Source organism: Odontesthes bonariensis, chromosome 20 (genome assembly GCF_027942865.1).
Source record: "Odontesthes bonariensis isolate fOdoBon6 chromosome 20, fOdoBon6.hap1, whole genome shotgun sequence".
In the NCBI taxonomy this organism is placed as follows: domain Eukaryota; kingdom Metazoa; phylum Chordata; class Actinopteri; order Atheriniformes; family Atherinopsidae; genus Odontesthes; species Odontesthes bonariensis.
Window position 1 is genome coordinate 9969671 of NC_134525.1, and position 23612 is coordinate 9993282.

The 23612-nt window shown below is 42.1% G+C and overlaps 1 protein-coding gene across 2 annotated transcripts in view; it reads left to right on the forward strand.

The window, feature by feature from the left end:
- Window positions 1–23181, forward strand: part of cdh7a (cadherin 7a) — a 149559-nt gene extending 126378 nt beyond the window's left edge. For both annotated transcript variants that reach the window (XM_075452379.1, XM_075452380.1), the window contains exons 11-12: window positions 8721–8969; window positions 21325–23181. In XM_075452379.1, the coding sequence (XP_075308494.1) occupies window positions 8721–8969; window positions 21325–21839 (764 nt within the window). In that variant the 3' untranslated portion in view covers window positions 21840–23181. The remainder of the gene's footprint in view (window positions 1–8720; window positions 8970–21324) is intronic.
- Window positions 23182–23612: the final 431 nt, after the last annotated feature.

Below are 23612 nucleotides of genomic sequence, written 5' to 3' on the forward strand. Positions count from 1 at the left end.
TTTGCAATTTGGGTGGCACTGACTTTTTACATGGGAAAGAAATCAGGTCTGAAGCATGGGTGAACAGTTTTGGGAGAGATATGTGCTTTTGCAGGTTAGCTATGGTGTTGTGCTGAACTATGACAGTGTTATGCCAAATGATCTTAGAGTTTTGAGAATGTAATTTCTGTTTCAAGAAATGAGCCAAACCAATAGAGAAAAACTGTAAGATGGACAGTGATTTTACATTGGACCGGCAAATTTGTGCAGTAGTGAAGTCCAGCTTTTTTTTTAATCATAGGCAGCTTGCAAAGGTGAAGCCCTTCCTTGCACATACGCACTTTGAAACAGTAATCCACGCCTTAATCACATCTCGGCTGGATTACTGTAATTCACTTTATCTTGGAGTCAGCCAGTCCTCCCTCGCACGTCTCCAGTTGGTCCAAAATGCTGCCGCTCGCCTCCTAACTGGAACACGTAAGAGGGAGCACATTACTCCCATTTCAGCCTCCCTCCACTGGCTGCCTGTGCATTTTAGAGTCCATTTTAAGTTTCTTTTATTTGTTTTTAAATCTTTAAATGGACTCGCCCCGCCTTACCTCTCTGAGCTGCTCCATCGTTATGCTCCTGCCCGGGGCCTCAGGTCAGCTGATCAGCTGCTCCTGGAGATACCGAGGGCCAAACGGAAGCTCAGAGGAGATGGAGCCTTTTCCGCTGCTGGTCCTAAACTGTGGAACGATCTCCCATTTCACATCAGACAAGCCCCTTCACTGTCCACTTTTAAAACAAATTTTTGTTCCCTGGCTTTTAACCCAGCATGAGACTCTGTTTCTGTTATTGTTTTATTGTTTTAATATTGTTCTTATGTTTTATGCCTTATACTTCGTGTTGTTATTCATGTACAGCACTTTGTTTCAGCCACGGCTGTTTTAAAGGGCTTTATAAATGAGTTGAGAGCCCAGACACCCTGCAGAGGAAGCCCATTTCGGCCGCCTGTATCCGCGATCTCCTTCTTTCGGTCCCTACCCACAGCTCGTGGCCATAGGTGAGGGTAGGAACGTAGATTGAGCGCCTTCTGGCTCCTGGCTCAGCTCCTTCTTTACCACGATGGGCCGACGCAGAGCCCACATCACTGCTGACGCCGCACCGATCCGCCTGTCAACCTCTCGCTCCATCCGTCCCTCACTCGTGAACAAGACCCCGAGATACTTGAACTCCTCCACTTGGGGAAGGACCTCATTCCCAACCCGGAGAGAGCATGGACAGGGTGTACAATCTTTCGTGCTATTATTCAATTCAGCTCTAAGGCTACTTTGTTTTACTGTTTTATGTGATTGTTTGGAATTCTCTCGTATGCCCAGGAATCCAGAGTCCAGAGGATCTGCAAGTCTGGAAGCTTAAAAAGCTTCAAAAAGCTAATTTTAATGTTGAATTTTGAATCCTTAAAGGGATAGTTCTAGGATAGCCTCTTTTGACATGAAGCTGTATGACATCCCATATTAGCAATATCATTTATGAACATTGACTTACCCCCCACTGCGTCCTGTGAGTCGAGTTCCAGCCTTGTTTTGGCGTTGACGAAGGTAGTCCGGCTAGTTGGCTAGGGTCCTGAAAATAAAGCGTTTTGCTTCTCAAAACAATATGTGTTCAAAAGAGTAATACATTTGCATCACAAAATCGTCCACCCAGAAAAAGTCAGACCTCACATCGCTTGGCGCTATTTTTGCCTCCATTCATATAAATGCGTTCAGCCACCTGCCGATAGCTGCACCTGTTACGGTGTTTACTGCTCGGAAGCAGGGGACTGCTCGGTCTGCACAGTTTACACAGCCCGTAGTGACATGAAGGTAGAGAGAAATAGCGCCAAGCGATGTGAGGTCTGACTTTTTCTGGATGGACGATTTTGTGATGCAAATGTATTATGCAAACTTTATCGTATTTATATTTTATAAAACATTAATGTGTGCATTCTGAAAAGGGACATTTGTACAAATGTTGACTTAATACTAAAATTTTGCTCCAAATATAGACCTACAAAACATAGCTTCTGTCTCCTTTTGTATTTAATCGCCCAGTTGTGCAACATTACTGTACCGATGAGGGTAGAAAATGACCAATTGTCAATATGTGCTACAATTTTGAGTAGGCTACAAACCCAGAATTATGTCTTTGTGCCTCTATCAATAAGACTTTCATCCGTGTTCTGCTGCACATTCAACCCCTTTCACATGAATGGAATTAATAACTATCAGATAGAAAGCACACAGAACATTATTGGTCATACTTAAATCATTTGGTGGTGAAACGGCCAATATTTAATTTCTGTAGGTGCTTTTAGATGTCACGAACATTCAGGAAGCCACTCTTCTCCCTTCTTCAGTGTCCATACGGCGATGACCATCGTAGTTCAAAGAACCAGAAGAAGACTAGACATAAAAAGGAATAAATAAATGCCCTCATAGGTAACCAAGTAACCACAGGCCACAATAGAAAAAGAATAAACTAGAACATAAAGAGCAATAACTCCAAATACTAAGAAAAAACACCAAAAAAAACATAAAAATCCGAAACTTTAACAGGAAATCCCCTGAAACGTAACTCTGTGAGAGCCACTCGACTGTTAGGTGTGGATGTGCCTCGTCTGACCTCAACAGAGGAATTCAGAGACCGATTTCAAACCAATGGTGCACATATTTCACCAAAGCTCCGAGCGTCAGGTTAGTCCTCTTGCACGCTGCTGTAAAATCAGAAACTCCCCAGTGAAAAGCCTTCGGAAGTCTGTGAAAGGTGTCTGAAAAGTTAAGTTTGCTGCTTTCTTCCTTCAATTGAGCCTGGCAGCTTTGGCCATTGCTCACTTCAGCTTCTCTATACCTGGCCACAATCCACTCTGCAATCTAACTCACGAGAATAACTGTGGAGTAAGTGGTGCCTCCTGGCATGCCCAGCCCTGCCAAATGAAACCATAATTCTGTTATGACAATGCCCCCCACTCCACCCAGGGGCCCAACTACCTACAGTTGGGCAATTATTTAGAAAACTTTCTTCTGCAGGTTTCCTTCCGATTTATTTTTTTAACACATATTCAGCGGCAGGATGTTCATCAATTAGCCTTCTAATAATGAATTATGAGAGGCATTTTGCGTATTAAGTGCAACTCATCATTTATATTTATAATTTGATATTTATATATATATATTAGATATATAATACTCACAAGAGTTCCTGATTATTTATTTATAGACAAAGACCTCTCTCTATGATAATCCATAGACATGTACTGGAGGCAGCGCAGCCAAGAGAAACGTTACAAAAAAGAGAGAATAGACTATTTGAAGAAAATTCATACAATTCCAACCCTACCCCCTCTAGTGCAGCACCCCATGCGCCGCATATAGTGCATACCCACTTTTTGCGCTGCAGCCTCTAAATGCATTGAGTTGCGGCCATGGATTAGCTGTTTGTGTTAACGAGCAACTGAACAGGTGTACCTGATAAAGTGGCTGGTGAGTGTATAATGAATATAAGTGATGAATGGCAGTGGTCCCAGCATTGAGCCCTTAGACAGTCCTACACTAATAGATCTAAATAGTTTCATGTAAACCTAGAAAACGGGCTGCAAAGTGTTGCTTGTTGTCCAAGGATTCTATTCATCCATTCTTAGGCCAGAAATATACTTGCTTTTGATCAAGGATACACGTGTTTATCCCGGCTGCCTCTTTGTTTGGAGTATCCCTTGTGCACATCCTCAACAATTAGCACTACACGCTTGCAATTCTCTGCGCTTGCACTTGCAAAGCTAATTTTGCGTTAAAAGGGTAAATTGAAGGGTGAATTTCCGATATTTTGTTTAATTTTGAGCCCCACAAGGGGCCTAAAAAAAAATTAACCCGGTAGCTGCACTACCCAAAATTGAATTTAACCCGTTAGCGGAACTAGCGGAAATGTCATTTTTCAAATATTATAATTAGGTTGTAGATATAAGTTAGTGCCTCTGTTATTGATCATTTTATTTACACATGTTCAAAAGCTGTTAAATAAAGACAATGCCTACTCAAAATTATTTTTTGAGTAGGCGCCCCCTCTAGTGCAGCGCCCCTATGGGCTGCATATAGTGCATACCCACTTTTTGCGCCACTGACTCCACCATATCCTCTTTTTTTTACTCGTCTACACTGAAAGCTACTGAAAGAACCCAATTTGTGCTGCAATGTTTGCTACAGCTTTGCTGCTACATTCCAGTATAACTTCAACCTCCGTGCCATCATGATCTACTAGCTGCCCCCACAGAAAACAGTGGGTACATGAAGAAAATTAGCTTCTCCCCCAGGAAAACTTACATTTACCTTTAAAGACCCATGAGAATTGTGCTTGACTCAATAATTACATCCTTCCACAAATCCCTCCTGCTTTGAAAGAAGTGCTCACGGACTCTCTTAGGTGAGACCCCGTGTTGATTGTTTTGATCACATGTGTGGGAGCTCATCTGAAGCTGTCATGTTAAGTTTCTTACGGAGCACTCAGGGTTTTCCAGAGCTATCCGTGAGAGCAGACATGTGTGAGGTGGTGAACTGGATGTTCGATGTGACCTCTTTGCAGGTTAAGTGCAATTTGGCTTGAAAAAATTTTCCAGTGTGTCTCTTACGCCTTTACTTAAAAGTAGCGCTCCCCTTAAGTTCTCTCTGTATATGGGCCAATAGATGTGATTCACAGGCTAGCTCAGTTCTAAGGTTTTATTGCCTTTGTGTGTCAGTGTTTCTGCTTGCTCACTTGAGGCTGAGTGCCCTTTTGTGGCTGTGATCATGTGATATGTCCTAATCCCAGTGGTGATTTAAATATTTTATGAAATGAGCAGCCTAAACTCTATCAAAAGTTACTTGTCATACCTAACCTTTTCCATCCATTTCCAAGACCGCTTTATAATATTGCTGCTTGTTAGATGACAACTTATCATGCAGCTTCTAATTGTCCTTCGGATTCCTTTCAAGTTGAGGGGATTTCTGATTAGGTCTAGTGTCCTATTCTCAGTTCGGTGCTAAGAGGAAAATTTCACTTTGGGCTAAAGGTTCAGTTTCCATAGGGTTAAATTTACAATGTGGTTAATTCACACACACACACACACACACACACACACACGCCTCTTATGATATATTTGCACTCAACAGGCTGGGGATTAAACCGCCGATATTCTGACTGGAATACGATCGCTTGGTCGTTGATCTGAAACAGCCGTGACATTTCAGAATCTGTCTGATATTTTGGATCTGTAAAGATTTTTAGTACTGTGCTATAATAAAGTTTTTCTTATTTCCTGTGGGCATGGCCCGACTGGGCTGAGGGTGTGACCCAGGTCTTGTGGGAGTTGTATTTCCGTGCTCTGGAGGAGCTGCAAGAAGTCGCAAGTGACAAATGGGTCTGGGTTTTTCTGCTCCAGAACAAACTGCCAGTGGAGATTAAACTTTCACCAAATGTAGACCGTTTTAAATCCAGGTTAAAAAAATATCTTTTCTTATGTGTCTATGCATGAAACCTGCACGGTATCTTTTAACTTATCTAGACTGTTGCTTGTTTTCAGTCAATGAAGTGTTTTTAATCTAGTTCAATTTGGATAAATAAAAGACTAAGAATGAAATTATTCCGCAAATGCTGATGTTTGTAATTATTCCGCAAACGCCGATGTTTGTAATTATTCTGCAAACGCCAATGTTTGTAATTATTCTGCAAACACCGATGTTTGTAATTATTCTGCAAACGCCAATGTTTGTAATTATTCTGCAAACACCGATGTTTGTAATTATTCTGCAAACACCGATGTTTGTAATTATTCTGCAAACACCGATGTTTGTAATTATTCTGCAAAAGACGATGTTTGTAAATATTCCGCAAACGCCAATGTTTGTAATAATTCTGCAAACGCCGATGTTTGTAATCATTCTGCAAACGGCGATGTTCGTAATAATTCTGCAAACGCCAATGTTTGTAATTATTCTGCAAACGCCAATGTTTGTAATTATTCTGCAAACACCGATGTTTGTAATTATTCTGCAAAAGACGATGTTTGTAATTATTCCGCAAACGCCAATGTTTGTAATAATTCTGCAAACGCCGATGTTTGTAATAATTCTGCAAACGGCAATGTTTGTAATTATTCCGCAAACGGTGATGTTTGTAATTATTCCGCAAACGCGATGTTTGTAATTATTCCGCAAACGGTGATGTTTGTAATTATTCCGCAAACGGTGATGTTTGTAATTATTCTGCAAAAGACGATGTTTGTAATTATTCTGCAAACGCCGATGTTTGTAATTATTCTCCAAACTGCGATGTTTGTAATTATTCCGCAAACGGCGATGTTTGTAATTATTCCGCAAACGGCGATGTTTGTAATTATTCCGCAAAAGGCGATGTTTGTAATTTTCTGCAAACGCCGATGTTTGTAATTATTCTCCAAACTGCGATGTTTGTAATTATTCCGCAAACGGCGATGTTTGTAATTATTCCGCAAACGGCGATGTTTGTAATTATTCCGCAAACGGCGATGTTTGTAATCATTCTGCAAAAGACGATGTTAGTAATTATTCTGCAAACGCCGATGTTTGTAATTATTCCGCAAATGCTGATGTTTGTAATTATTCTGCAAACGCAGATGTTTGTAATTATTCCGCAAACGGCGATGTTTGTAATTATTCCGCAAACGGCGATGTTTGTAATCATTCTGCAAAAGGCGATGTTAGTAATTATTCTGCAAACGCCGATGTTTGTAATTATTCCGCAAATGCTGATGTTTGTAATTATTCTGCAAATGCTGATGTTTGTAATTATTCTGCAAACGCAGATGTTTGTAATTATTCTGCAAAAGGCGATGTTTGTAATTATTCCGCAAGCGCCGATGTTTGTAATGATTCCGCAAAAGGCGATGTTTGTAATTATTACGCATAAGGTGATGTTTGTAATTATTCTGCAAACGCAGATGTTTGTAATTATTCTGCAAAAGGCGATGTTTGTAATTATTCCGCAAGCGCCGATGTTTGTAATGATTCCGCAAACGCCGATGTTTGTAGTTATTCCGCAAAAGGCGATAAATTAATTATTTATCTTAGTATAAGGACACACAGCCAGGTTTGTTATTTTTCATAAAACTGGGGTGGATTGAATAATTTTAATTCATTCATCTTTTATTTGTTTCTTTTTATATTCTTTTATGTATTTGTAATGCTTGTTCTACTCCCCGCTACAATGCTTTTATTTTCTGTAAAGCACTTGAATTGTTTTGTACATGAAATGTACTACAAATAAACTTGACTCGACTTGACATGACTTGACTTGACTTGACTTGACTTGACTCCATTCACCTGGATGGATGGATAGATGAACAGATTGACAGTGTATGAAGTTGCAGAAAGATTCTGGTATAATTATGAGTAATTGACGAGATATATACGGGACACTCACATTCATAAAAAAGGCTGTGATGGCTGACTGGATCAAGCTGTTCCAGTCTGGGCGAGCAGGTGTTTACAGATGGCAGATAAAAGTATATGTAGAAATCATCTAATATGAGGACCAGAGACTGCCACTCGCTTTTTAAACATGTTTATTACCTGTGACCAACACCTGGTACAAATGATGAAAGTTGTTTGTGTCCACCAAGGAAAACATTAAGGTTTTGGATTGCAACGTTAACTCCAGTTCGCTCTCTATGCTGTGCAGGGCTGCAGCCAAACTTTCAGCTTTATTCCTCCTTTTAATCCTTTTCAGAACACATTAACAAAGTGGTTCTCAAACTGGGGATCAGGTCCCCCTGATGGGACAGAGCGGAAATCACAGCTTGAAAACAAATCTGACAAAACATGCCAGAAGAAGTTCATCCCAACTGTCAAAGATTCAGAGAAGTTGTTGGAAACAGTTAAAGGCTGATTTGTCCATGGTCCACTGACAGCACCCTAAAAACATGGCTTCCCCACTTTGGTGTGGCATTTAACCTGCTCAGGTCTCTTTCCCCTAACTTTTCCAAAAAAATCTTACCTTTCTGATGTTTCCGTCTCTCGAATATGGCAAAACATTTCAGTTTGTGCTGAGTTTGCTATATTCTATGTGTCTTCAACATAATGTTTCATATTTACTTCTAGAACAAATCTATTTATCATATTAAGTGTTTTTTTCCCCAGCCCATGCCAGTGCGTATCGAGCCATTATGTGGTTTTCTTCATCCATCAGAATGCATTTCAGATTTTACCAACGTGACATTTACAAGAGAACCCCTCTGTTATATTCATTTCTACCTTCTTTTCTTTGAATTCTGAAAGCAATCTGAATATCCCTCTGACAAACAAAGGACTTCTCCTTCAAGGAAAAATCAATCAATTTCAATTGTCACCGCTCAGTTTCATAATGCATGTCAGTCTGCTGATAAAACTGTCATGGAAGGCCTTTTCTTTTTCAGCCGCTGTTATGACAAATTGCCGTCTTCTCGCTGCTTCTCATGCACTGAGGTTTCATATGAGGCTCACCATCGTATTAAAGCTGTTGGGAGCCAACAGGTGGTCAAGACGAGGGAGAGGCGCCGCAGTGTGCCATATAATAAACTGTGTTAATGACACCATCTGTCGGCATTCCTGCTTTTGATACTCTAAAATCATTTCAAAACGCGGCACCAAAGGAAAGAACAGAATCAAAGTGAAGCTCATTGTTCATTCGACACGATAAATACAGTTCGCCACTTCTGCTTTTACTCTGTTTTGCAGACAACACGGCGTCTATACTGACGAAGCGAGGAGGCTTCAGGAGACGCGAGCAGCCTGTGTATCGACTGCCCGTGTTGATCGTGGACAGCGGAAGTCCGGCCCTCAGCAGCACGAACACACTCTCGGTGCGCGTGTGCGAGTGCGACTCTGACGGCGTGGCCTTGTCTTGTGGAGCGGTGGCCTACACCGCCACTGGCCTGAGCACGGGCGCCCTCCTGGCTATTCTGGGTTGCATCATCACCCTTCTGGGTAAGACCTATTTGATCTCAGATGTGAGAGATGTTTGCTTTCTTATGGCCTCAGAGATCGGTGTAAAAGGTCAGAGTGGGCTGCTTTATTTTTCATGAGGTTACAGATGCTGCATTTTTACAATATTATTGTGGTTTTGACATCAGTCTATCATTTGGATCTCTAACTTTACTGCAGGGGTAAAACTACAATGAACAAAATACGAAATAAAAAGGTGCATTCTGACATTCTGACCTTCATTTCAGTGCTTAGAGTGGAGCGCAACAGTTAGGACAGGCTACTGAGTTAAAGATGACATAAACTCCAAAAGGCATCAAGTTAAAGACTCATTTCATTAATATTTTAGCATATTTTTGTCAGCTCAGGGCCATGGGAAAACTCTCAGCTTGGAGCTCTAAAGTTAGTCTGAATAGAAAGCTTTTTTACTCAGAATTAGTTGGTTTTTAATTGACCCCGTGAAATGCTCCCGGAGCTCATCACTGCAACCAGCACATCAGATTTTGATTACGCTATGATCACGGCCAAATTAATTAATTTAAGATAACGATATTTCAAAAGAAAAGTTGATCTAATGCTTTCAATTAGGGCTGGGCGATATGGGAAAAAGTCATATAACGATATTTTTTTATTTATCAATCGATATATATCGGGTCCATAACTTTTAGCATCCACTTGAACCGCTTATTTTCCTCTCTGCTTATTGGCAGCATGTCTTTTGCAATAACATCACACATCTAATATCAGGTGTCTCTTAGATTCTGTGTCACACGGCGTTGGATGAAGCAGACTCTGTGGTCTCCTGCTGCTGCTGCACAGGCGTTGTTATCGGGGGAAGATTAGCACTTGTTCCGGGCTGTGTTGGTAAAAGTTAGCATTCTCCGTGCTCAAACGGCGGCGCTGCTTCAGGTGGTGAAACAGATCAGCGGTATTCCACCGACTTATGGAACATGTGCTCGACATAATTCGCAGTGCACGCTACTCTGTTTGGTGTCGGACTTAAAAAAAAACAAAAATACCTCCACACCACCGAACTTTTTGGGCCCTTCTTATCAACGACGTCATCCCTTACGCCTTGAGCTGCGTCTTCCGTCGTTTCCTCAGAGGGAGCACTCACTTTCTGTTTTTATACGGCCGCAGCAGCACAAACAAACACGCCGCAGCTAGCTGCTGGCATGGCTCTATTCCAGCCACGTGATTGGTTCAGTGCGGTGCAACTCTTGTTGTCATTGGCTGTTCGTGTTGTCTGTCAAAAGATGGACGAATGTAATCTATGGAAAAGTATATCGACCATGTTTCATATCTCTTATCAATAGCTATCGGTCAAAGTCCTTCCATCGCACATTTGGTCCTTTGATTTGGAAAGTTAATTACAAAGTATAACTTTGGACAAGCGTGAAAAGTTGTTAGGCGTGTGGGAGAATAATGTCATGACATTCTCTTGACATGCCTTGTTGACTGGTTCATATGAATATTGTTGATAGTTAGAATGAGCGTGTTTATGATTACGGCGGGAGCTAGGCGCCTCCAGAGAGGGCCACGTACGCTTGTTATGATAAGACGGTATAAAAGGGTGGCACAAAATGAGCTCGTCGGACATTTTGTAACATTCTGTATGCACATTTGCTGTGACGGTTTGTTCCAATAAACTCCCCAATGGACGGCTGACCGACGCGTGATCCGACTCCTTTTCTCCACAACAGGCGTAACGTTATGACTTCATGTGAGAAACATAAAGCAGAATCATAATTCATGAAGATTAAAAAGGCGCTACTCAAAAGATCCATAAGAGTTCAATCATCAAAACAACATAATTTATTCGAGCATATTTAGAAGCTCTCATCGGTTCTTTGGAAACCTCTCTACAGTTTTAAAGGGCATCCTCAGCTGTGATGTTGGCCAGTGATTCAGTGGCAGCTTCATCCGGTGCACTGCATACATTACACCAGCCTTCCCTTCTTTGATGCTGCCTGATAAATAACCAGGGGAAAGAAAATACCGTCAAATCCGACACCATGACATCTTAGCTCAGAGTAACGTTTTCTATTTCAGGGACAGCAAAGTAATTGCAGCTTACTCACGATGAAGGCTGCAAATGTGGGTGACCAAGTGAGGAAGAAGCCCGACCTCGAACACTAGATAAAACAGTTATGTAGCTATTTACCGCTTCTTTTTCTCCTGCTTCTTTGCATTTAGTGACAGTTGGAAACCAGTGGTATGTTTGAGGGTCAGTCGGATGATGATTTGATTTGTTTCGTTTTTTTATTCGCTCGTTTTCAAACTTCTGACATTGAATTGTGAGTCGACAATGCAGGAGAAGATTTTCTACTGATGGAGGTGCTGCACAACCAACTCTCTTCGTAACCCTCTCATGTTTGTACAACGGTTCTCCTGCTTTAAGGGCGTGCTTTGAGTGCTCAGCAGCTGCTTAAAGCAGGTTCAAAAGTCAGAGAATTTCTAAAGCTTTGAAATTTGCACCCCCTGACTGTGGAAAAAGCCATCGGCTCAAAATCCATTTACGGTTTGAGATTGTAACAAAGGTTATCATAAAGCAACCTGAAGATTTCTTCTTCTACCCACGCCTATAATAAGCCGCCCCCTTCATTAAGCATTAATCTGTTCAATATACACTTTGGTAATTAATTTTATTTCAACAACATTGCTTGTGACTAAATCTGTGCAATAAATGTAGAGGAGAAATAAGCTCTTCGTTTTACTGGAGCAGAAGTATAATAAAACATTCTAGTATATTTTTAAGCACTGCAAAGTTATGTTCTCCACTCGAGTAAATTTACATTTTACGTTAAATGCTGTGTGTCCTCAGATTTCAGCAATTAAAGGACAACCTCGTGGAAATTACTTTACAAGCGCTTTAAAGTTAATGTCGGTTCTGTTGCGGCAGATTATTAGATGGCTGCAGAAAATAAGACGCAGTAAAAGTTAAAGCATTGTCAGGAAAAGTACTAAAGCAACCGGCATGTAGCTCATAGCTGCTAATGCTGCACAAGCAATGACTGAACAGAGTGGAGGCAGATTCTGTCGTTGCTTTGGTGGAAGAAGAAGTTGCTCAGCTTCAGCTTGAAATGTTTACGGCCAAACTGTGAGGTCCTGATTGGAAATATGATAAATGACATTCACACCAAGTCAGGAAGAGCTGGAGACAAGCAGTAGAAAGCAGCACATCAACAATGTTAGACCTTCAAACCTTTTCAGAGTGTTGCCATGAATGAGGCTGCAGCTCATGATTGTTTATTTTAGTGATGAACCCAGCAGGTGTTTTCCTGTATTATCAGTTACTGTTCAGTGTGTAAAGGTTCAGAAACTGTTCGTGAATATCTTTACCCTCCACTTGTCTGAAATGTAGTAGTTCTGATCCATGGTTATATGCTGTAAGATGGTAACACATCCTCAGGCTGTCTAACACAGTATTTAGTAATAATCTAATCCTTAACTATGTATAATTATTTCCTAACCTGTAGGATTTTTGGTAGGGCTGGGCGAGTTAACTCGTTATTATCGCGTTAACTCGTTAATTATTTAACGCCGATAAATATTTTATCGCGCATTAACGCAGGTTTTATTATTGTAAAAGTCTGTTGAATGCATCACATTCACACAGTTACAGCAAACACCACGAAGCATGGAGTAATAAAATAAAAATAAACTAGCAGGTAACATCACCGTTACAGGTGCTCCTCGGTCTCTGTGTGAAGCTCACGGAGCTAACCGGCGCTACTTCCTGTTTTACTTGTTTCAACATAAAAGCACGTATTTCAAAATAAATTTGAAAAAAAAATCCTGCATTTAAATATCACTTAAAGGCAAAACACACAACTGATAGCAGCAAGTCATTCAAGGAAACAGACAGTGGAGCGAGGCTTCTACATAAAAATTACAGAAAGATGCTGATGTTAAAAGTGTGTGTGCACAACAAATGTTATGGCACTTGTTGTGGAGAAAATAGGGCCGAGTACACTGTCGGTCAGCAGTCCATTGGGGAATTTATTGAACAAACCGTCACAGCAAATGTGCATACAGAATGTACAAAATGTCCACCGTCTTCATACTGTGAACCAACTTTATACTGGTTTAATCATAACATGCATGCGTCATCCGGACTCAATCTCTTTCTGCGACGCCGAGCGTCTGCCCTAAATGTAAACAGCCCATACTACCTTTCACCCATATTCATATGAGCCGAGCACAAGATGTAACTAGGCCAGATGTCATGAGGATGTCATGACATCCTTCTCCCACACACTTTCATTCATATGGCAGCACATTTAAAATAAAACTAAATGCTGAAAGCTATACACTACTTTTGAATTAATTTTTGGATTATGCGTACAAATGCGATTAATCATGATTAATCAGGGAAATCATGTGAGTAATTAGATTCAAAATTTTAATCGTTGCCCAGCCCTAATTTTTGTATTTTTTTTTGGATGAAATTACAAATAAGAGAGAAGTAAAAACCAGAGTAGTCCATGGACTGGTGCCTCCTGCCATTCCCTCCTTTTATGCTCTTATGGACGTCATCTCATAAGAACATGTATGGAGACATCCTGATGATAAACGTCAACTTGCTGACCAATCAAAACTCCAGTAGTTTATAGGTAGAAAACAGAGATGAGATTGGTCCCTCATCATTTTTTCTTCCAAGAGAGTTGTCCACTCTTTGTCCATCCATCCATTTTCTAGTGATTATCTACAGGGTCAAGAGGGCCACAGTCTGAGCAGAGACCCCCAGACCTTCTTATCACCAGCCAGCTCCTGCAGGAAGGACACCGAGGCATTCCCGTGCTATCTCCTATGCAAGTCCTGGACGGGTTTCTCGCTCTGTGAATTGCCACCTTAAGGTTTTGATGGGTGTGAATGGCCCGGCGATCCCAAGAGCCATGCTGTCAGGGGCAGTTTGTCCCTGGTGGGGTCTCTCAAGACAGATTGGTTTGTAGTGAGAAGCCAGACAAAGTGGAAAAATTAGGGATTCCAGATATCTCTCCTTGAAGCTCGGCCTGGTGGTCGGTTCTTTGTTGGTTCCACCACTCTATAACGGTTGCTGTTGGGGCCCAACCCCTGACTGCTGAAGCTGACATCTTTTCTCAGTATTATCTTCACCATTAACTTCACAAAGGGGGGAAGATGGAGGGTGGAGCTCAGTGACTCTCCAGGGAAATCCTGACCCTGAGCCCTGCCTCTTTTTTGAGTTCCCGTGTTCCCATTTAAATTCAGTCCTTCAGCAAATCTAAGGAGTGGGCAGAGTGTTTATAGACTCTACATTATCACAGCAGTACTTCCTTGTAGTCTGGCTGAGCTTACAGCTTACAAGCGCTGCACCATTTGTCTTCTGAGTTGCAATGGGAATATATTTCGGCGTTTAACAACCTCTGCAGTTCAGACTGAGGTTCAGATGTAAGTGGAGGTGATGCAGATTTACAGTCCTGCACCGCGATCCCGGGCACACCTCGGTGTTTATCACCCATGCTGACTTATCTCTGGGCAGCCCAGGAGAAGCCGGGCTGAAACAGTTGCTTCTGGAGGTCTTGCACAGGCCAAACCTTGCGGGAGATATCTTTCCTTCATATTGCTGTCTGATGAATGCATGTGACCTCGGTAAAGCCGAGTGAATAACCGCCTGGGTGTTTAGGAGTAAAACATCGATGTAATCCTGCCAACAAGATCAAATAGCTGGAGTCACTGCTCTGGCTTTTCGGGAGAATTTTGGAGGATTTTTGCTTCTTTGACCCTGTTAGGGGGTAAAATGTATTCTGAACCAAGAGCTGATCAAATCTATGCGGTCACCTTGACTTCGAGATCATTAGTTACTCGTCCAGGCTTTGAGAAATGTAAGGGGAATAAGACTATTTGTCCAAAAGAGGAACTGGCTGTGATAGCATTGCTGTACATTCAGCTTCTTTTTTTTCTCATTTATACGAACGCATTCACTAAATCAAACCCAAAAATCAATATTTTTCCAAATATTCTGGTGCCAGTTGAGATTATTCTCACCAGATTTAAGCACAAAAGAGTTGAATCGTGCTGAATATTGCTTGAGTCATCTGGAAGGACGATCGTGGCAGCTTCCCTCGGATACGTGCCGGTTGTGTTCTTCTAATTCAAGGGTGTCATACAGACAAGTGCTGCGTTGCATTTCAAGGATGCTCTGCTTCTGGCTCTGCGGAGCACCATATGTGAAGATGTTTGTGAAGACACTTGTAAATGAGAATACATTAACATACCCTCACAGATGATGCAGCACTGAGCCGTCACCTCCAGGCAGCATTATTGCTCATAAAACCCACAGACAAAGCGCCACCCCATCAGAGCCGTAGTCCCAGTTTAACGCTCGGCTGATCTTCACTGAATGCAGAGCGGCGTCTAAACAGCACATACAGTAACTAAGATGAGATCTCTGATGGGGTCGAACTTGGCTTTTTCTTCTTATTCCCGGGAAGTTTCCCTCCATTTCACTGCATCAGAGGGCACTTTTTTTGTGATAAATGGAAACTTCAAAAGAGCAACAGGGGAAAATATGTTGCAGAGCAGCGTCTCTGATGAAAGCCGACTGTATGCTACACAGCATGGCCTCAGGCCACATGCTTAGAACTAATGGCCTCTAGTTTAATATACCTCTAAGTCACCTTGTCTCTGTGTTTGGGTGAATGTGACTGTGCATGCTTCGTTGTCCCCATCTGTCAGTTTTTCTCAATCGGATTTTTTCTGTATTTCCTTTGTGCATATTAGCCCAGAGACATCGGCTGTGTTCGAAACCACATACTACATACTTCCATTCTGCATACTGCATACTGATGGATCAGACAGTATGCAGAGCGTTTACCCACAATGCATTTCGCTCCTGCCGGAGCCGAAATCAGCCGGCCTGAAACTGATTTCTCTTAAGCTCTAAACTCTGTAAACTTTAGCAACATTTGAAACATTTTCAGGCGAGAAAGTAGTCGTTTAGATCCCCAACGTGTTGAAAATCTGACAAAATACCGGCTATTTACAATTTTGTTCCCACGAATTCAGTGCTACTAAAGCTAGCCGTAGTGAGCAACGCACTTCCGGTTATTTTCACAAAATAAAATACCCGTTGCCTTTTATCATAGGGAAAGCCATTACGATACAATTGGTGCTTTTGTTTTGAAAACAGAAAGTGAACCTTCCCTCGTTGTAGCTAGCTTGAAACTGCCGTTTTGACAGGAAATGACGATCGGCGACGTCACGTTACGTTGCATCTTGGGTAGTTTGAGTATGAGTAGTAACCTCATGATGCATACCCAACATTTCGGAGAATCTAGTATGCATCCGGGAACTTCTCGCTTACTCAAACTCGCTTACTAACTCAAAACGTTAGTATGAGTAGTGGGAGTAGTAGGAGAAGTATGCGGTTTCGAACACAGCCATCCTCCTTCCCTCATATGAACATCCTATGCATGACCCACTCTGTGCAGCCCCTTTATTCTTATCTTCCTTGATAGTCTTCCATCACGATCTTTCTCAGTCTGTAGGTAGCAATTGAGTCCATGATTGCGGGTGATTGTGTTGTTGCGGATGACAATCGAGCCGAGCTGCGTCTCGCCGCTGTCATCCTCAGGTGCTGTCACTCTCGAATAAGCCTTTTTTTTTTTTGCTTCTCCCTTTCCTCCCTTTCATCCATCAATCTCTCTCTTTCTCATCAGGGGAGAGGAAGGCGCACTCCCGCCAGCAGCATTGATTCCAGTTATCTGTCCTTGTGGCCGAGCCTAATAACTACAATGCGTGTTGTGTGTGGAGAACCCTCTCGAACGCCACTCCTCTGCTTGTCTGCGTGTCCGTCAGTTTGTCTGGTGGAAAATGTGCCGTTTTCACCTGCCAGGGCTGTAAACCACTCAGAGCTGTGTGTGCATTCGCGTTAGCTCTACATGCCCATAAGCTGAGTGGTCATCAATCATCGCTTGATATTTTTAGATTTAATTACCGAGCTTGTCCTGTGCCTCTTGCATTAATAGCCCTGAAAATGCCTGAACACAACTCTGAAAAATGTCATTTAAAGCTTTTTCTTTTTTTAATGATATGCCACTTTTGGAAGACACATCTAAACTACTGAGACGATCATTATCTTGTTAAGATCCTGCGTCTTTTCCCCCCAGCACGGGTCAGGTATTTGCTCAGTCCTCCAGAGGGCCAATTAGGACATTACGTAGCACTCCAACTCTCCAGATAGTTATTTTTATCTGAGAATCTGAGTTGCTTATCGGACTCATTCCATAAATCTCAATGTCCATTTGTCTGTCTTTGTGAGTCCTCTGTGTGTGTGTCCTTTATTTAGCTCTGCTGCGGTCACAGAAATGTTTTTGTTTATGGTCACGACAGCACTTTCTGACATGGAGAAAATATATTCAGAAAAAGAAAAGGAAATCAGCCTTTTTATTTGTCTGGAAAAGCCCATTTACAGCATTTCTACCTTGTTTATTTACTTCCTTGACGAGGCCAAAAAAAAAGATCTGTTATTGGAGGAAAATGTTCAAATGTAAATAAACAACTAATCTTTGACAAATGCTCAGTTAACAGTGTGACTGATAATATCAGCAAGAGCACAGACATCAGAAAGCTGCTTTAATCACGCAGCAGGCATCCAGCAGCACTGATAAAGACGGGACTATAGATGGAAAACAGTGGTTCTGCGTGCGCTTATTGCGATCGTCTCTGTGCATCTCTTTGCTGCAGCAGACAGTTGCGTCCCTGGAGGAGTGCGATATCGGTCAGGACCTCTTTATGCCACCAGACACCTTTGTCTCCCTGCACGCTCTTTTCCACCTGTGTTTTTCCTTTGTTCTTGTAATTGCAAATTAAAAGTTTGTTCAGAAAATAGCCTTTTTTTCGGGAAATTAATCAGCTGATATTATGAAAATTAACGTAACTGTTTGCCTCTTTTACCAAGAAAACACAGACAAAGCAGGTTTTTTTAGATTCTTTCCCGTCAACTGAATATAATTTGATTTTCCTTTTGGGGTCGATGACTAATGAGGAAAATAGTTTGAGCCGTCTTACTTCCAAAGGGTTTTTTGCATGTAAAAAACAGTCTATCCAGATTAAATAATCCACAAATGTGGAGTTTTTAATGAAAACCTAAGCTGGCGTGTTCCCTGGAGGGTTTTTCTGCTGCCTCACTCAAACATTAATAATAAAGTGAACTGATATGACTTTCCTGAACTTTTTTCACCTGTTTATCACTTTTGAGTCTATGAGTTGTGTTTATCAGCAGCGTATTCTGGTACCTGCTGTGTCGATCATTTGTTTGGTTAGTATGAATAACCTGGAGGTGTTTTTTCAAGACCGCATTGATGGAATTTGATCAGATTTGACTAAAAAGTATCTGGTGAAACTCAAATATTGGTTGGAAATTTCCTACTGGACCTTATATTTGCTTCGTTTATTTAATTGACGACATTGACACTTGAACTGTCATTAATTAGTGTCTCAACATAAGGCCTCTTGTCATAGCCGACAGCACGGCAGCTGCTGATGAATACATCTCTTTTAAACTGTTCTGCAGCACAGACGCACAGAGGGAGCGAGGCTGACAGACTGAGTAAATAATCAGTCTCTTGTTCGCCAGAATCAAGCAGCACATATAGAAGTTCTCTAATGAGAAAAGGAGAGCACAGAAAATTCACCTTGTTCACTATTGATTGTGCGGGGTAGATCATTTAAACAATTCAATTACAGCACAAGCCTTTGTAGGGCTGAATTGATCTCCTTTTCTTCTGTTGTTCGCATAGTTTACATCATCAGTGCATGTGCTGTGAAGAGTGGATTCCTCTTGTATCACGGTTGTGCTCCCTTAACTGCTTAGGTGGGAAATCGTGTCTTACAGGACCCTCGGTACCTGACACGGACCATTGGTATGCCCGGCCATCCACCTGTTCATCCTGGAGGGTTGTAACGTTGGCTTGCTTTCGGTCTGTGACGTATCGTGGCTGCCTTCTAGGCATTAAACGAAAGAGCTTTGCTGGAAAGCACTGAGAATATCCAATTTGGATGGTGCCACTTCGTTATTCACTTTGAGAAGCCTTACTGCATTGAATATAATTTAGGATGACTGGAGTTCCTAAAATCAGAGGAAACAATCTCCCACGGAAATGTTTTGGCGGTCTATCTCAGAGCACCAAAAAGTGTCTCATATTTCCGAAGCACTATTCGACTGGAGGGACCGTTTCATGTATTTCACGAAAATTGGTTAGTTCTGAAACGAGGGTTTCTGTTGCATGGTACAAGCAGTCACCAAATAGCTAAGAAAGGGCTGCCCATTCATCTCCTGCCGTCTTTCCATGTGACACTTTCCTCCCTTCCATCACTTCCATTTGCTCCTTTATTACAGGGTGTGAAGTGGTCTTTGAATTTGGTTCCTGGGCCTCTTTCTCTGCCGCGAGCAGTAGCTCGATGCCGAGCAGGAAAAGAAACATGGACCCACAGAACGATATTTCACTGGCATCAGCTTGACATTGATGGATGTGGGATCATTAGACATTTGCCAGTTTGCTTGGGCGTAGTTATTTTCAGCAATAATGTACGGGAGAGGGCTGGAGGAGGGCTCCTGGTACGATCTCAGAGGACCACGGATTCCAGTTCGGTGGAGTTTCGAACGAGCCTTGAAGCAAAATGTGGGTGGTGGAAAACACAGAGAAGCACAACACTACATACCGTACCAAATATTAAATAAAAAGTTTATCTTTGAACAGTTTATTTGTGACAGAGCGCCAGTTTCAACCATTTTTCAACTATTTCCATGTTTGTTCATTATTAGCAGAACTTATAAAAACTGTGAATGTGCCCTGTCAGTAAAATAGATGATTGGTTACTAATTACTAATTACTACAAATGCTAAAGTGATTTGAAGGAGTCCACTGTGCCTGAGTGGAAACAACCAATCAAAGCCCACTGCCACTTCTACCGTTGCCGTGGTTACTAGAGATGGAGCTGAAGCACAGCAGAGAGGAAGGGGTGGCAAACTGAATGTTATATTTGTTTAAAATATCTGATTCTGATCATTCATTCGCTCATTAAAATCCAAATTGATGCCACTTCATAAAAAGTAGCCTAGCTAAGTAAGCCAACAGATCACATTGAATCTTCTCTTCTGATTCAGCCTGCCGTCCCGGGCCTTGACCAGTTAGGGGTTGACGGGATTGGAAACAGGAGTTGAAAAGCTCCACAACGCCAGCACATACCTGCTATATATCATATGTACATGGAGTGTAAAGAGAGCAGGGTGAGGAAAGATGCTCTGTGTATCAATGGGAGGAGCTTCAGGAGTCTAGGCCTATAGCTGCATAACCAAGGTCACCTGAGTCATTCCAAACTGTGAGAAAGGTTTTCAGCCTGGTTTGTTTTCCTTGATAACTGGAGGCTCTGCCTCCCGTGCTGCTTTTAGAAACTCTCGGAGAGTAAACCTGCAGTCTGAGTCAGACTTCAAGTCCACCTTCCTCTCAATATAACTAAAGCCAAGTACAGATGAGAAAGGTTACTTTTAAAAGCAGGCTTTTTCCTTCCTCCACTCCTCCCCAACATCATTTACAAAATAAATCTCTATTTCTATGAAAACACACAGGCACAATTGAAGCTAAGTCGTTCAGCTTCCGGCCCTTCAATACATGGGCGAAGCAGCTCAGTCAAATAACATAGTGATGTCCTCGCTGTGGTTAAGACCTTCATTGCAGACAGTTCAGTTGATTGAATGAAACAAGGCAGCTATGCTGCTGCAGGGTTGGGACAGAAACCTTTAGCCACACCGGCCCTTTCATGGAGCAGTTTGAGACCCCTGTCCTAGACGCTCAACTCGAGGTCCAACCAAAAAGTGGTGATGTTGGCATCAGGTTATGTGTCACTGGAGGGTTGTTTCATGTTGCAGTGTGCTTCCTAAAGCGATTTGACACTCAAATTACGCAGTTTAATTGGCAAGTAACTCTTTTGTGTGCAAAAATGTCCAGTTAGCATAAGTCTAGCACCAGTGCTACCCTGGCTAGGTCCCTGTTAATTCTGATGGCAAACCAGGGAGATAGTGGAGCACATCAGAAGCCAAATACCCAGATTTTCAAGTCCACACATAAACTTCACAGTCAGAAACCCAAAATAGTGTATACAAGTGGACAATGAATCCAAAAGCACAGAAAAATACTCCCCAGTTTTCTGTGTTTAGGGCCTAAATTGTGCTTTAAGCGTGTTTCATCAGTTTAGTTTCATTATTTGAATTGTGTCAAGTGTCCGTTTGTCCGTTACAGTCGCTGCAGTTCCAGCGTCTTCTCAGCTCACTGGCACTCAGAGAATGTGAATCATCCATTAGTATTGACTCGACTATCTCTCCCTTTCTCTGCAGTGATGGTTCTACTAATCGTAACAATGCGCCGGAGGAAAAAGGAGCCCCTGATTCTCGAGGAGGAGCGGGACATCAGAGAGAACATTGTCCGTTATGACGATGAGGGAGGAGGAGAAGAGGACACGGAGGCGTTCGACATGGTTACTCTACGCAACCTCAATGTCATCAGAGATCCCAGTGTGCGGCGAGATGTCACGCCGGATACTCCTACCTTTTTTCATTACCCATCAACCTCTCGCCCAGCCTACAAATGCCTGCCAGACAACGTGGTGTTTCGAGAGTTCATTTGGGAGCGGCTGAAGGATGCTGACGTGGACCCATCAGCTCCCCCGTATGATTCTCTGCAGACATACGCTTTCGAAGGCAGCGGCTCTGTGGCTGAGTCTCTAAGCTCGCTGGAGTCATTAAGTACAGACTCGGATCAGAACTACGACTATCTCAGCAACTGGGGGCCACGCTTTAAAAAGCTGGCCGATCTGTACGGCAACAGCGACGGCGCCGCCGTCTTCTCATAGCCCCTAAATGTCTCTCTTAGCGTTTTCTCGGACTTTTAAGATGTACCAGTAATTTATTTGTCAGAGAAAAAATGATTTTGTCCGCCTTAGAGCACCGGAGGAAAAAGATTCAAAGACAACACAAGAGATTGAAAGAAAAACACTTTGACTTCAAAGGTTTTGGTTTGTTTACCTCCCAGTATGGATTTTCAAAAGAATGCCATGGCGAGTTTTGACAAAGACTTCAAAAAGTGGCTCGACTGAGGAGGAAACCTTGTGTGCCGAAGACATTAAAGGTTTCCGATTTTTTTTGACTCGAGTCCAAGCGTTGACTGCAGAATGCATTACACGTTGGGGCATTTTTTTACAGGGAGGCACCTGTCCTTTCATTCCAGCGACGGGCACGGGCCCAGCACTCTTGCTTTGATGCATTCCTTTGCTATCTTTGTGCTAAAAAAACATTAAAAGTTTCTCATGAAACGCTGTCTCCCTGGCAGCTAATCAGTAGTCAGTTGACTGCTCGTATGTAGGGGAATGATTTATATGTTTTTCTTTATTTTTATTTTTCCTGCTTTTTTTTTGGTAGAGCAGGGTGTTGAGGGGCTGTTTTCATAAACATTTCCACCCAGAGCCAAATTACTCTTGGACTCAGTCGTACCTCTCAACTCTATACGAAGTGCAACTGTGCACATACAGTACAGTATAAACACGTAGTCGATGTGTTAAGGAAGTGATGTGAATCGTAAAAAGAGTGACACTCATCAGTAGGACGTCGCCACCGGCTGAAACAGGAAAACACAATTTCTCTTCTTCTTCTAACAGTACATTTTGCAGATGTTGCGATGTAGTGTGTGTTTCAGTCTGTTTCTTCTTCTTCTACTTCCGCCTTTCTATTGCAAAGTCCGATGTATAATTTCTCAGCTATATAACTGTCAGGGGTTTAGTTGTCCTGCTTTTGGTACGAGGCAGGTGGACCCGTGCTGCATCATGGAGCCGTCATCGTTGTGCTTGAGATTTGCGCCACTTTTAAGACTCTAGAAAAAAAGAAAAAAAAAAGGCATTTGTTTCCGAAGTGGCAGCCGTTACTGGGGTGAAGTTGCAGTTTTGTAAGTACGTTAATTTTTGCTTCTGTAGTTTGCAGAGTCCAGCATATATTGTCATTCTGAAATGAAGTGTTAAAAAAAACCTGTATGGTTTGAATATTTGATGGTGAGGTGAAAGGAATACGCTGTAAGATAATCATATTGTGCCAGTTTTTTTGGGGTTTTTTTTCTAGCTGAAACACATTATGTTTCTATTGGGTGTGCACATGTGCAACCGATATGTATTATTATTTATTTTAAAGAGAGCAGAACTGTGCAAATGATGTTTTTATCCTTTTGCTGAAAATAAAATTGACATTCAGTTCCTTAAAAGGCTGAGGGGGCTTTTCTTTCAGGGTATCTGAATGTGCCCAGAGACAGATAATCAATCATTTTAAATCTGCCTCCTCATTCTCAGCACATTTATGGAGTTCAGCAGGCCGAAGAGGAGGGGGTCAGTGGGGAAAAGAGGGAAAAATACGCACTTATCTTTAAGAAAAATGTATTTTTCTCCTTTAATTTTGATGAGACTTTTGAAGTTGAAAGACCTGATGGAGACAAAGCGTCACGCTCAACGGAGGCTTTTGTTCGACGACTGTGAAGCCCACTGTCGGCCATCTGAGGAGCCTTTTGCAAGTTAACTGTGCCTGCGTGGTGCAGTCAAAGCATGTGGATGTGTTTGAATACTGCATCTTCTGTGGGGACTGACAAA